The sequence below is a fragment of the Poecilia latipinna genome, unplaced genomic scaffold, assembly GCF_001443285.1.
Source record: "Poecilia latipinna isolate Pla-1442-1.1 unplaced genomic scaffold, P_latipinna-1.0 Scaffold7, whole genome shotgun sequence".
Lineage (NCBI taxonomy): Eukaryota > Metazoa > Chordata > Actinopteri > Cyprinodontiformes > Poeciliidae > Poecilia > Poecilia latipinna.
This window is the reverse complement of record NW_015112623.1, coordinates 920879-935077: the sequence shown is the minus strand read 5'-3', so window position 1 is coordinate 935077 and position 14199 is coordinate 920879. Positions and strand designations below refer to the sequence as shown.

Here is a 14199-nt window from a genome sequence, read left to right as displayed (position 1 = left end):
CACCTGTCGGAGGGGCCAAAGGGGTCGGGTGCAATGTGTTACGGGCGGCAGCCGAGGGAGGGGACCCTGGCGGTCTGATCCTCGGCTGCAGAAGCTGGCTCTTGGGATGTGGAACGTCACCTCTCTGGTGGGGAAGGAACCGGAGCTAGTGTGTGAGGCTGAGAGGTTCCGGCTAGAAATAGTCGGCCTCACCACGACGCATGGCTCTTGTTCTGGAACCAGTCTCCTTGAGAGGGACTGGACGTACTTCCACTCTGGAGTTGCCCACGGTGAGAGGCGCCGGGCAGGAGTGGGCATACTTGTTGCCCCCCATCTTCGCGCCTGTACACTGGGGTTTACCCCGGTGAATGAGAAGATAGCCTCCCTCCGCCTACAGGTGGGGGGACGGGTTCTGACTGTTGTCTGTGCTTACGGGCTGAATGGCAGTTCAGATTACCCACCCTTCTTGGAGTCCTTAGAGGGGGTAATGGAGAGTGCCCCTCCTGGGGACTCCTTTGTTCTGCTGCGGGACTTCAATGCTCACATGGGCAATGACAGTGAGACCTGGAGGGGCGTGGTTGGGAGGAATGGTCCCCCCCGATCTGAACTCGAGTGGTGTTCTGTTGTTGGACATCTGTGCTCATCACAGAGTATCCATCACGAACACCATGTTCAGGCATAAGGGTGTCCATATGTGCACTTGGCACCAGGACACCCTAGGCCGCAGTTCAATGATCGATTTTGTCATCGTTTCATCGGATCTGNTAATTTACATCTGAACTGTAAGCAATGATCAGTTCATATTTGGTCATATTTCAAAGAATCTGTTTCTGGAAATGTGTCCCAGAAACAGACTACCTGTTGCTACCCGCGGTCTTTTCTTGGAGTGTTTTTGTTTTGGAATTTTAAAGGCCAGGAGGAGAGTTGTTATGACAGAACCCCCTTAAAATAATCTTTCACCCTTTGCTTGATTTGTCCCCCGAATGGAAGTTCTTCTAAACAATGGATTTGTTTCCCCCTCTCCCTTCCCTTCATGCAGAAAATGAGGAGGTTAAAGAAACAACACTACGGGAGCTTAAGATGCTCCGCACCCTCAAGCAGGAGAACATTGTCGAGCTCAAAGAGGCCTTCCGCAGACGAGGGAAGCTCTATCTTGTCTTTGAGTATGTGGAGAAGGTAAGTTTCTACAAACAAGACGTGGTCTTTAAACGTAAAAGCCCACCTGGTCTGACCTGACGTGCTGTTTTTTTTGGATTTTCTTGTTCTCTTTTAGAATATGCTTGAGCTGCTTGAGGAGTTACCCACCGGTGTCCCGACTGACAAAGTGCGCAGCTACATCTTCCAGTTAATCAAAGCTATTCACTGGTGCCATAAGCACGACATTGTCCACAGAGGTAATGCCCAGATTCACCTTATGTTTTGGGCTCTTTATCGAAGCACAGAGGGTGCCCATTGGTGATGAGGCAGCAAAAAGGCCCTCAAGTCTGAGAGAAACTCATGAAGCCACCAGAGAGCAGATCGCAGTAGAACTGAGCTGTAAATTTAATCTTGAGTGAAGTCTAGTTTGAAAAGGTTAGCCGATGGATCCCGACGCCGTTCTATATTGTTCACGAATGAAGCTTTTGGGTGAATGGCTGGCAGCAGATCAGGACACCAGATGGTCCATGTGAGCCTTTGGCACCGTAGTAACAGAGCAGGGATCCAAAGGCCTGTCATTTACCCGGCTGTCCAATCTGTCCATTTTTGCTTGTAGAGGGTTTTGTTGTTGTTGTTGTTGTTGTTGTTGCTTTTTGGTTCCCCCTATAAAGACGAACAGTACTGTTTTTCTTTTGAATGAGATGAATATAAGCAGTGACGCAAGCCAGTCCAGGTCATCTCACTCCCTGGTTTGTTTTCTTCCTCTGCAGACATAAAGCCAGAAAACCTCCTCATCAGCTCCGAAGATGTCCTCAAGCTGTGCGACTTTGGTGAGACGCCTTTAGTTAAATCCTCACGTTTGGTGCAGCTGCGGGAAAAAGTTGCCATACAGTCAAGAGTGTTTCCAACAGCGGCCATATTTGGGTGATGTATCAGTGCTTGAGGAGTTCAGGCAAGCTTCGTCTGGTTGTCTAAAGCTCCGCATGCGGCCCTCTCACACTGCTCCGCTTGCTGTCTTCGCTCATCTCAATTAACGAAACATGTTGGGGAAACAAGAACCTAATCAGGCTTTTGATTCAGTCTCGTGGCACCACAACAAGCAGAGGGGAGAGACGTAAAACATGGCAAAGCTGACACGACGCAGGCAATCTGGAGTGAGAGACTGACGGCCTGCTGTTTGCTCTGTGCCAGCCAAAAGGCATTGAGGCAACAGACATAGGGCAAACAGTCTCCACTGCGAAGGTTCGTGTTTGGGCGCGCGTTCTCCTGCAGTGTCGTTCTCACCGCGCTTTGTTTTGATTGTGGAAGAGACCAGCAAGCTTCCAGAGAACACTGTTGTCAATTCTCCAGTCAAGAAAATAGCTTTTCATTGTTCTAAAAGCTGCTAGAAACAACTAAATGATGAAACAATCAAACCTGCATGGTTGGCTGCTGTTGGAAGACAAACTGCACGAAAAGTGGCGTATTTGACCCCATGTAATACACATGTGTTTTTAATGTCACAATTCCTACCATTGACCCTTGACCCAGGCTTTGAACCAGTAAAAATGTGAGAGTTACTTTTTTGTGCTCTGTTTTGTTTTCTTAACTGTTTAGGGATTTTTTAAAAAACGTTCTATTTTTACCCATCATTTAAAACATAAATTCGGTAAATGGCCTGAATTTGTAGTTGAAACAGGTTACATACACTGAATAATAAACACATAGGCCTTTTTTTCCTCGCTGTCTGAAGTTAAATCAGACCAGACTTCTGTTGTTTCCACTTAGTTAAAATTTCAAAAATTATGTGTATTTGATAAATGACTGAATAATTCTTTTGTTCTTCATTTTTTTCTGTACATGGAGAAGCTCCTTTGTGCATTTGACGGTCAGTGTCTTAAGATACATAATAACGATCAGATCTGAGAAGAGGAGTCTACTTGATCAATTTAATTCATATAGTTGGTAAAAAAAAAAAAAAATTTAGTTAAAATATTATTTTTTAACTGGACTAAGAGGAAATGTAAGAATATTTCAGTTTTATAATACATTCAGTGTCGAATTTGAAGCCAGTTCTGCTGTTTTAACTCCTGTCCCGGTCACACTGTGAACTAGAACCAAACTGAATTTGCACATTGACAGAAATTACTTTTTTTTTTTACTGCACTTTCTTGTAAACCTTTTACAAATGGCAAGTGAAAAAGGTCTGGGATTTAAGATCAACCTTAAAAGGTTACTGGCCGAGGCCGAGGTCTTCTAATATCTTCAAAAGTTTGTTTCTGCATTTTATTTTGCCGTTTGCGTGCTAAGGCTACCGTTAATACTCTGCTACAGTGTAAGTACTGTACATCTTTACATATGTACAAATATTAGTGGTTCAAGTTCATTCCGAAAGAAAAAAGAGACACAAAGGTGTTTTTCAGGTAAGCAGCTCGCTCTCTGTTATCCATTCAAAGTGAAACAAAGTAGAGAAAACCTCTTAACTAATGACTAACACCTTTAGTCTTTCTGAATTAGTTAATTTATTTTGTTCTGTACATGCAGAGCGAAAAGCAGTTTCATTCTCGTTTCCACAACTATTCAAACCTATTGAACATTTTAATATTTTGTCATGTCAAAAAAGAACTCTGTGTAATTGGGATTTTATGTGATCACCCAACACAAAGCAGTGCATACTTGTAAGAAATCTGAAATATTAATTAAAAAAAAAAGCATCTAATCTTGAAAATGTGTTTAAACGTCATGATTTGAACTGTACATGAATGATGAAAAACATTTGTTAAAAGTTGCCAGGAACACATTTATGACTTTCACTTGGCCATTTCCAATTCAGCCAAGCATGTCCTCCATGTCAGTGCAACTTTTATTTTAATCATTTATTACATATCTTACTTACTCACTTATTAGCACGGAGGGAGAACCCGATCTTATACTATTTTAAAAAAATAAATAAATAAATAAAAGCTCATCCGTGTGTAGAGTGTATCAGAAACCTTCCTTAATTACATCGCTCACCCTGTCTTCACTTTACAGGTTTTGCTCGTAATCTCTCCGAAGGGACAGACGCCAATTACACCGAGTACGTGGCTACGAGATGGTACCGCTCTCCAGAGCTCCTGCTCGGGTACGCCCGCCGTCTCGTTAGCTTTGCTCGGCGGTCTGGTTCAATCGGCCGTTGTCGAGCCGCGCCTCCATTCACCAACCCCTTAAATCCTTGCTGGCAGGGCTCCTTACGGGAAGGCGGTGGACATGTGGTCGGTGGGCTGCATCTTGGGCGAGCTGAGCGACGGGCAGCCCCTGTTCCCAGGAGAGAGCGAGATCGACCAGCTCTTCACCATCCAGAAAGTGTTGGGACCCCTCCCTCCAGAGCAGATGAAGCTCTTCTATAATAACCCCCGCTTCCACGGGCTCAGGGTAACTCTTTCTTCGCTCTCAATTTCTTTGTCTGCCTCCATCTTCTTTTTTTCTATATATATATATATATATATTTATTTGCCTCCCCTTCAACTGCTGCATCCTTTTTTTTTTCTGGCTGAGTTTTCTGTGCCGTGACCGTTTGGATCACAGTGACTCATGGTGTATCATGTATCCTGTATGCGCTGTGAAGGAAGGCTGTGATAAGTCTTCTGTGGCAGGATGGCGTCTCAACAAACCTCTGTCGTCCTTCCCTTCTCCTTCACCTCTCTGGCTGCAGCTGGAGACATTTTGAATCGTTTTCAAACTGATCCTCTTGAAAAGGGATGTTTTTCTTTAAAAAAAATAAAAATAATATATATATATAATCTATAAATTACTTCAAAGGCTTCCATGCGCAGATAAAGATAAAACTTGTTCATGTCTCCCTGGTCCAACACACTTGAATCCAACAGCTGAATCACCTCCTAAGTGCAGCCAAGTTCTACAGAGTCCTGCTAACGACCTCATTATTTGACTCAGGTGTGTTGAAGTAGAGATGCATCTAAAAGTTGCAGGAGACCGGCCCTCGAGGCCTGGAGTTGCCCACCCCTGGTATAGAATGAGCTGTTTTAGGGCTCTGTCACTTTAAATACAAACCGGCTACTGCTGGCCACGTCCCCCCAACTCAAAGTTTACACTCACACTTAAAGATGGCTTCAAAAAGATGCACAATCACACCACTGCGCATCCTTGAAAAGCAGAAGTGGAGCCTCCTGCACAACTAACAAAAATGCAGCTCTCCAGACTTGCTCAAGCTCCATTTGTGTTGCTAGGTAACGGTCTGGGCTTCACTGGGGTAGATCTGCCTGCTCATTTGTGGCATTACATTCGGAAGGTTTTTGAAACGGCTCATTTTCCAGACTCCAAAAACCGTTAATGTATTGCCAAAAAATGGCTGGTTATTTTTTTTTATTTTTTATTTTTTTAAGCACTTAGATTGTTTTTAGAAGCAGTAGAAACCCAAATGGAAGTATAAAAACATGCAAAATGTGCCTTTTGCATAACAAGTCTCCTTTAATTCTTGCAAAATCATTTTTGTCATGTTGATCCTGAATTTAGTTTTAATATCAGGTCATACTCTCCAATAAGACATGTTTGTGTTTGACGTCGAGATCCAGAATTTGTAGTACTTGCTAAACGGAGAAAAAAAAAATCTCACCCTCCACCAGATTTCTGCGAGCGTTTGTTGTCTAAATGTGCGCCCACTCATTTAGTCTATAAGCCTAACTCATCGGTGGACGTTTGCTTTTAAGCCCCTCTCTTGCAATTATCTTAACAACACGAGGAGATTAAGAATGCAAAAGAAAAAAAAAGGGAACTGCTTTCGATTCAAACATTCAGAGTGTTTGTAAAATGATAACTAAAAAAACAAAAAAAACAACAGCCAGGATGTTTGATTGATGTTGTGATTTGAAAAGAGCAGCTTCTGGATGTGAGAAGCACTCACAGTCGTGACATCTTCTGTGGTGTTTAAAAAAAGTTTAAAGCAGTGTTTAAAGCAGCATCCACTGGCTTCCATTACATGCCTATGAAATGTACACAGAGGAGATTTACAGGGACGGGGAATAACTCCACCGCTAGTTAGCTTAGCAGGAAAACCAGCAGATAAGCAGGGCCGTGCAAACGCATTCACGCCCACTTAACCTTTTTTCATTTTGTCATTTTAGAGCCCCAGACTTCAGGGAGTTTAATATGCATGTATATATGTTACGTTTTGTCACATTAAGATCGTAGACTTCAATTGGCCTCTCCTTGGGCTGCCACCTTATCGTGGTGGAGGGGTTTGAGTGTCCCAAGGATCCGAGGAGCTATGCTGTCTGGGGCTTTATGGCCCTGGGGGGTTCACCCAAGGCAGACAGGTCCTTGGTGAGGAATCAGACAAAGTGCAGCCTGAAGACCCCTTATGATGGAAAACAACTTTGGATCTGGCGTTCCCTCGCCCGGACGCGGGTCACCGGGACCCCCCTCTGGAGCCAGGCCTGGAGGCAGGGCATGATGGCGAGCGCCTGGTGGCCGGGCTTTTACCCACAGAGCCCGGCCGGGCTCAGCCCAAAGAGGAGACCTGGGTCCCCCTTCCAATGGGCTCACCACCTGTCAGAGGGGCCAAAGAGGTTGGGTGCTGTGTGTTACGGGCGGCAGCCGAGGGAGGGGACCCTGGCGGTCTGATCCTCGGCTGCAGAAGCTCTTGGGACGTGGAACGTTACCTCTCTGGTGGGGAAGGAACCGGAGCTAGTGTGTGAGGCTGAGAGGTTCCAGATAGAAATAGTGGGCCTCACCTCGACGCATGGCTCTGGTTCTGGAACCAGTCTCCTTGAGAGGGGCTGGACGTACTTCCACTCCGGAGTTGCCCGCGGTGAGAGGCGCCGGGCAGGAGTGGGCATACTTGTTGCCCCCTATCTCGGTGCCTGTACGTTGGGGTTTACCCCGGTGAACGAGAGGGTAGCCTCCCTCCGCCTACGGGTGGGGGGACAGCCTCTGACTGTTGTCTGTGCTTACGGGCCGAACAGCAGTTCAGATTACCCACCCTTCTTGGAGTCCTTGGAGGAGGTACTGGGGGTCCCCTCCTGGGGACTCCCTTGTTCTGCTGGGGGACTTCAACGCTCACGTGGGTAATGACAGTGAGACCTGGAGGGGCGTGGTTGGGAGGAACGGCCCCCCCGGACCGAACTCGAGTGGTGTTCTGTTGTTGGACTTCTGTGCTTGTCACAGATTGTCCATCACGAACACCATGATCAGGCATAAGGGTGTCCATATGTGCACTTGACACCAGGACACCCTAGGCCGCAGTTCGATGATCGATTTTGTCATCGTTTCATCGGATCTGCGGCCGAATGTCTTGGACACTCGGGTGAAGAGAGGTGCGGAGCTGTCCACTGACCACTACATGGTGGTGAGTTGGCTTCGGTGGTGGGGGAGGAAGCCGGTCAGACCTGGCAGGCCCAAACGTGTAGTGAGGGTCTGCTGGGAACGTCTGGTGGAGTCCCCTGTGAGACGGAGCTTTAACTCTCTCTCATCTCTGGCAGAACTTTGAACACGTTCCGGGAGAGGTGGGGGGCATTGAGTCTGAGTGGACCATGTTCCGTGCCTTCATTGCCAAGGCGGCTTATCGGCGCTGTGGCCGCAAGGTTGTTGGTGCCTGTCGCGGCGGCAACCCTCGAACCCGTTGGTGGACACCTTCGGTGAGGGATGCTGTCAAGCTGAAGAAGGAGTCCTGTCGGGCCTTTTTGACCTGTGGGACTCCAGAAGCAGCTGATGGGTCCCGGCGGGGGAAGCAGCATGCGGCTCGGATGGTCGCTGAGGCAAAAACTCGGGCGTGGGAGGAGTTTGGAGAGGCCAACCAGTCTACATGTGTTTTGTGGACTTGTTCGACCGTGTCCCTAGGGGGGCTTTATGGGGGGTTCTCCGGGAGTATGGGGTACCGGGACCTTTGATACGGCCTCTCAGGTCCATGTATGACCGGTGTCAGAGGCTGGTCCGCATTGCCGGCAGTAAGTCGAGCTCGTTTCCGGTGAGAGTTGGACTCCGCCAAGGATGCCCTTTGTTACCGATTCTGTTCATTACTTTCATGGACAGAATTTCTAGGCGCAGCCGAGGTGTTGAGGGGATCCATTTTGGTGGCCTTAGGCTCACATCTCTGCTTTTTGCGGATGATGTGGTCCGATTGGCTTCATCAAGCCGTGCTCTGCAGCTCTCGCTGGACCAGTTCGCGGCCGAGTGCGAAGCAGCCGGGATGAGGATCAGTGCCTCCAAATCCGAGGCCATGGTCTTGAGCCGGAAAAGGGTAGAGTGCCTTCTCCGGGTCAGGGGGGTCGTCCTGCCTCAAGTGGAGGAGTTTAAGTATCTGGGGATCTTGTTCACGAATGAGGGAAGAAGGGAGCGGGAGATCGACAGGCAGATTGGTGCAGCATCTGAAGTGAAGCGGGCGCTGTACCAGTCCGTCGTGGTGAAGAGAGAGCTGAGCCAAAAAGCAAAGCTCTCGATTTACCAGTCGATCTACGTTCCCACCCTCATCTATGGTCATGAGCTTTGGGTCATGACCGAAAGAACGAGGTCCCGGATACAAGCGGCCGAAATGGGTTTCCTCCGCAGGGTGGCTGGGCTCTCCCTTCTGAAGCTGCTTATCCCGTGACCCGACCCCGGATAAGCAGAAATTCAAATCAGTCTCAACAAATGATATTTGTTATTTCTTATTATTCTTAAAAATCAGTTTAAGGTGCATTTAAAAAATCAACTCTGTCAGGGAGTCTAAATTGCATACGTCCCACAGATGAATGGGAGGAATATATTATGAAAATGTATTTATTCTCTGAGCTACATTGTTAATTTGTCTGTTGTAAATCGAATGGTTGGATCGAATCTGGTCAATTATAACCAACAATTAATTTCCTTATTAATCACACTAACATATTTTAACAATAAAATTAAGAAAATAAAGAAGCAAGCGTGAAAGCTAACTACTTAAACGAAGGTTATCAGTGGAGTTAAGAGTGTTTTATTGTGGATACTTATTTAGCTGTGAGAAAGAAAATATAGCACACTTTTTCCAGACTGTTTGTTTACATTTTCAGAGGAATATCACCACCAGCCATAGCGAGATTACTCCTTCAAGGTCTCACATGTATGCACTGAGATATTTTTAGAAAGACATAAAAACAGCGACTGTTCTTCTGTCTTGGTCAGAGTATGAAATCTGTGCATCTGTTTGTGTACGAGGTCAGTTTTATTGTGTTTTTTTCAAAATAAGCTCACGTGTTCCTAGATGTCCAGAAAGGAGAAAAATTCACCAAAGTATTAAGATCCTTTGTTAGATGTTTGGTTCATCTTATGTCTAGTCCATGGTGTTTTCCTTGGAAAAGTAAATTGTGGGGTCTATTCAGTCAGTGGTCTCAAATAACGTTCTTAAAAATACTGTATTTTAGTTTCCTGCTGTAAACCACCCCCAAACTTTGGAGCGAAGGTACCTGGGGATCATCGGCGGAGGCCTGCTCGATCTGCTGAAGGTAAGAAGAAAAGGGCTGGCAAAGATCAATTCTGCCTTGCTGAGCTGGTAGATTTATTTTTAGCTCCTTGCTTTCACCTCTATGCCAGTTCCAGTCAATTCCTCCTTATAGTAACAATGAAAAAAGAAAAGAAGCAGAAGGACAAAAAGAAAATCCTAAATTTCATTAAAATCCGGTTTTCCTAATAACTCGATCCCCGCGCTGGTGTTTACGTCGTGACTGCAGGATGCCTCCTCGCCGCTCCGGCCTCTCTCGGCTCATATCCTGGTCCTTAGCCCTGCTGTTATTGCTGCGGCTGGACTGTAAACAGGAGCTCCGTGTCAAGAATGTGGGCTGCGCTTTTTTGCACTTGCGCTTTTTTTTTTTTCAACAGATAAATGACTCACTGCTAACACGATGTCATCCCGGGACCGACATCACAGAGGACACACACGTCACCCTCGTTAATAATCAGCCTTTGGAGATTCGGTCAAACATTTATTTTGCAAAACGTTTCGTCAATTCCTGCCGCCTCATCACCGAAGAGAGTTTTGTTCTCTGTCGGTCTTTTTGGGAGAAGCGAGAGACGTCGCTGTGAGTTTTAGTTACGTAGAAGCAGGACAAGGCGAGTTCACGAACCATCCTCACGTCCATGTCTTTTATTAAAGGCTACAAAGATAGGTTATTAAACATGGCAATAAGAGAAAGAGAGAGAGAGAAAAAAGGTGTCATAAATCTTGTTTTATGTCAATGTTTTTGCCTGTTTAGTGACTGTAAGACACAATTATGTGCAGCAGCAGCCTGACTTTCATGATAATGAAAATGACTCATAAAAAGGCATGACTGGATGTTCCAGCTTGTTTGTGAGGTCTTGATGTGTGGCGTGTGTGTTCGGAGGACTCATTGGCTCCCCCCCCCCACCCTGTCCCGCATCAGAACCTGCTCCTGCTGAACCCGACGGAGCGCTTCCTCACGGAGCAGTGCCTGAACCATCACGCCTTCCAGACACTGCGGCTGGTGGACCGGCCCGGCCCACCCACGCCCACACCTGTACGCTCGGCCAAGAGGAAGCCTCACCACGGCGACAACACCACCCCCAGCAGGTCAGCGGCGAGTGCCGGAGCTGGTTCAGACGTGTCAATATCTCCCGGGTGTTCAGCTGTTTTAGAGCTGCAATATGTAACTTTTTTATTTTTTTACATATTTGATAAGACTGTCTATCACTATGTTGTGATGGTTTAATATAAGACAGATAATCTGCGGAAAAAATCGAGTTCCTCCAAACTCCCTCTAGTGGTTCTACAGTTATCTGCAGAAATGCACCGCTCCCGGTCAGAAAGACCAATCAGAGGCAGGAGGAGGGTCTTAGCGCTGTCAATCAATCTCATGTCATGTCATGACAAAGTGACAGTTTTAACAGATATGTAAAAAATATATATTATTTAAATAAGAGTTACATACTGCAGCTTTAGTTGACATGCTATTCTCTTTGCAGTTCTGCAGAAGTCACGGTCAGCTAAGAGCTAACAGTACCTATAGGAGTCAGCGGCACATCACATTTTAGCTGTCTTCATCCATTGGAAGCATTTTAGGAACAGTTTGTTATGACACTTATGTCGCAAACTGAAATCACTGTTTTGTAAAACCTCTGTGGGTTTTTCTTTTTTTCTTTTTTTGTAAATTGTCTCAAGATCATGCAGTTGAGATGTAGACCATCTGAATAGAAATACTTAAGCCTTGCCATAAATTATGACTTGTATTTAGGTCTGGAATTTGGCCCAAATATTTTCAACATTTTGAAAACCCGTTTGAATTCCTTCACAGGCCTGAATTGAAAGAGTCACAGGTTTGATATTTTTTTCTAGATCAAGAATGCAAATATTTCAATCTGTGTTTGCCAATGCACCAATGACTGTTCAGCTTATTGGTTGAGTTGTTAGCTCTAGATGCTCACGGTGTCCTTTCACCCAGGAGCCACGGTGGGAAGAGCTCAGGAAGCCACCGGTCCAGCAGCAGGGAGTGCTCCAGCTTACCCCGACAGGAAGACATCCTCCCAGGCAACGACAGCTTCCTCAATGGCAACATGTCGGCGGCCATCAACCTCAGCCCCACCCTGCATCCCAAGAACTACCAGCCGCAGATCTTCAACCACTCCACCGCCTACAGCATGGACCTGGCCGGCAGCAACCTGCCTCACTTGCTCAGCCCCAGCGAGGCCAAGGGCAAAGGTGACTTCGAGATCAGCCTGGGCTCCAAGGTACTGGACGGACCCGGAGCCAAGTACCTCAAATCCAACTTCCGCTCGCAGCAGAACCGCCACTCCTTTGTGGAAGGCAAGACCAACACGCTGCAGTCGGGGGACAAACACAGCCGACACAACTACGTGGACTCCCACGGTTCTGTGCCCTCCTCTTCCAAGTTCGGCTACCTGAACCTGTCCAAGAGCTACGGCACGCTCAGTGACGCCAAGTCGGTGGGAAACCTAAATGACGTGCACCTGTATGCCGACGAGCCCACGTCGCGCTACTTCCCGTCCAGCTGCCTCGACCTGACGGCTCCGAGCAGCCCGGCGTCCCGCAGGTTGGAGCGGCTTGGGCCCGGCACGACCGGCCGAGGGGGCATGCGCTCGGAGAGAGAGAGCAACACGCTGGACTCCTCGTACAGGCGTTCGTCCACCCGCCACAAGGTCTCGGAGGAGGCCAAGTCGCCCGATTCCCTGGACCCGGGAGACGGCAGCACGGAGAGGAGCCACGGCCACTCTCTGTCTGCGCCGCGCGACCCTCTTTCATATGGTCAGGGCTACACCAGCCCTTTCTCCTCGCAGCAGCGGCCGCACCGCCACTCCATGTACGTGCGGCGGGATCACCAGAGGACGCACGGCGGAGAGGAGGGCCTGCTGATTGGTCAGGGAATCCCCACCAGAGCCAGCAGCCTCCAGCTCCTGTCGCCCCAGCTCCAGCACCGTACGCTGCCGCGCCACTCCGGGAGCTCCTCCAGGGAGGACGACATGAGCCGGGTCAGTGATCCGCCCACAGCGGACCTCTCTCGATCTAAGGAAAGCCCACACCCACAGAGTCCTGTCATATTGCACGCCTACACCAGATTGCGTTGGGTAACTCTGCCTCAGTCTCCTGTTTGTCCAGCAATGCAGCGCAGGATTTCGTCCTGCAGCATTGCAGCACACAGGCCTGTCACAATAACTAATGATAAATTATCCTGGGGATTGTTGCGATAAGTGATGTTGTTTTTTTTTTTTTGACCATTTAAAGCTGCACTATGTAGCTCTTACAAAACATATGTTGTTTACATATTTGCTAAAACTGTCACTTTGTTGTGACGGTATAAAATGAGACAGTATACACACAGCCATGATTGACAGCGCTAAGACCCGCCTCCTGGCTCTGATTGGTTGTTTCTAGTCAGCACTGGAAGAAGGCGGAGGAGCTGGATTTTTTTCATAGATTATCTGTCTCATGACAAAGATGTAAAAAGCATGTTTATTACAGTTGCATAATGCAGATTTAAGTTCACGTTCAAGTTTCTTTTTAAAACTGGGACAATACGTATTAATGAACATTTACATGTAAATACCTGAGATTATAGCCAGGCGGTTGATGTTAAATCACAATAATAAATACAGCGATAAAAACTGCAAAATAATTGATAATGGCATGATAATGCAAGATCGTTTCAGAAAGACCAGTAAACTTTAATTTTCCACACTTTACACTGGAATTGGAAGATATTTTACATATCCAAAATAAAACACAACCACCAAAAACAGTAAAATAAGCAAAAAGAAAAACCACACATAACCGAAACCATATATGAAATGTATGATGAAGTCTCTGAAAACAACATTGCCCTTCAAGAAAAAGAATAAAATCATCTGAATGGAACAGATCAAGCTCATTTTAATATATCATGCGATTAATTGATTAATTGATTAATTGATTATTGCGACAGTCTTAGCTGCATTCGAAAAAAGTCGGGATTTGTCCTTAGAAGTGAAGCTGGATCTGGTGACCCACTTAATTGCATAGACAGAAATAAAGCAGCAAAACAACTAAATCAAAAAAAAAAAAAAAACATGTTCTTGTTAGGATGTAGGATGAATCATCCGATCCGTGTGCTTACATACACAAATGGCATAAACGGCTTTTGCGCTTGTGTGTATTTGCATGTGCTGTGATGCTGAGCTCGTCTTCATGCTTCGCCGTGTCTCCATTGACAGAGCGAACAGGCACCCACTGAAGTTCCCCACAGCAGACCCCCAATAAGGGATTCCACCAGGGACAACACTGCATCTTTTCACACACAGCGGCAAAAAAGCGAGGTCCGACATTCTGCTTTGCACCCACCATTCCCCACCCACATCCAGGCTTCCGAGAGAGCGGATGTGGGTGGATGCTGCTGTCATGAACTGCTCTCTGTCTCTCTTTCTCCATCTCTCTCTCTTTCTCTGCATCAGATGCCTCTTTATTTTTCTGTGTGCTTTGCTTCCATCTAATGTGACTCCTTATGGTAGCACAGTCAAGTTCGTCACTGCAGCTGTTTTATTATTACCAGTGATTGTAGGTAAAAACTCCCCCACATTCTTTTCCAATAAAGGTGTTTTTTTTTTTTTTTTTTTATTAGGTTTTTTTGTTGGGGAAGGGTTTTTTTTTTT

At 46.6% G+C, this 14199-nt stretch overlaps 1 protein-coding gene across 2 annotated transcripts in view; it reads left to right on the top strand.

Moving 5' to 3' along the window:
- Window positions 1-14199, top strand: part of LOC106942253 (cyclin-dependent kinase-like 5) — a 58528-nt gene that overhangs the window by 32680 nt on the left and 11649 nt on the right. The window contains exons 5-13 of one of the 2 annotated variants that reach the window (XM_015025526.1): window positions 1019-1155; window positions 1253-1373; window positions 1887-1946; window positions 4129-4219; window positions 4320-4509; window positions 9471-9551; window positions 10467-10633; window positions 11502-12546; window positions 13765-13866. In XM_015025526.1, coding sequence (XP_014881012.1) covers window positions 1019-1155; window positions 1253-1373; window positions 1887-1946; window positions 4129-4219; window positions 4320-4509; window positions 9471-9551; window positions 10467-10633; window positions 11502-12546; window positions 13765-13866 — 1994 coding nt within the window. The remainder of the gene's footprint in view (window positions 1-1018; window positions 1156-1252; window positions 1374-1886; window positions 1947-4128; window positions 4220-4319; window positions 4510-9470; window positions 9552-10466; window positions 10634-11501; window positions 12547-13764; window positions 13867-14199) is intronic. The other variant, XM_015025602.1, reaches the window with a different exon arrangement.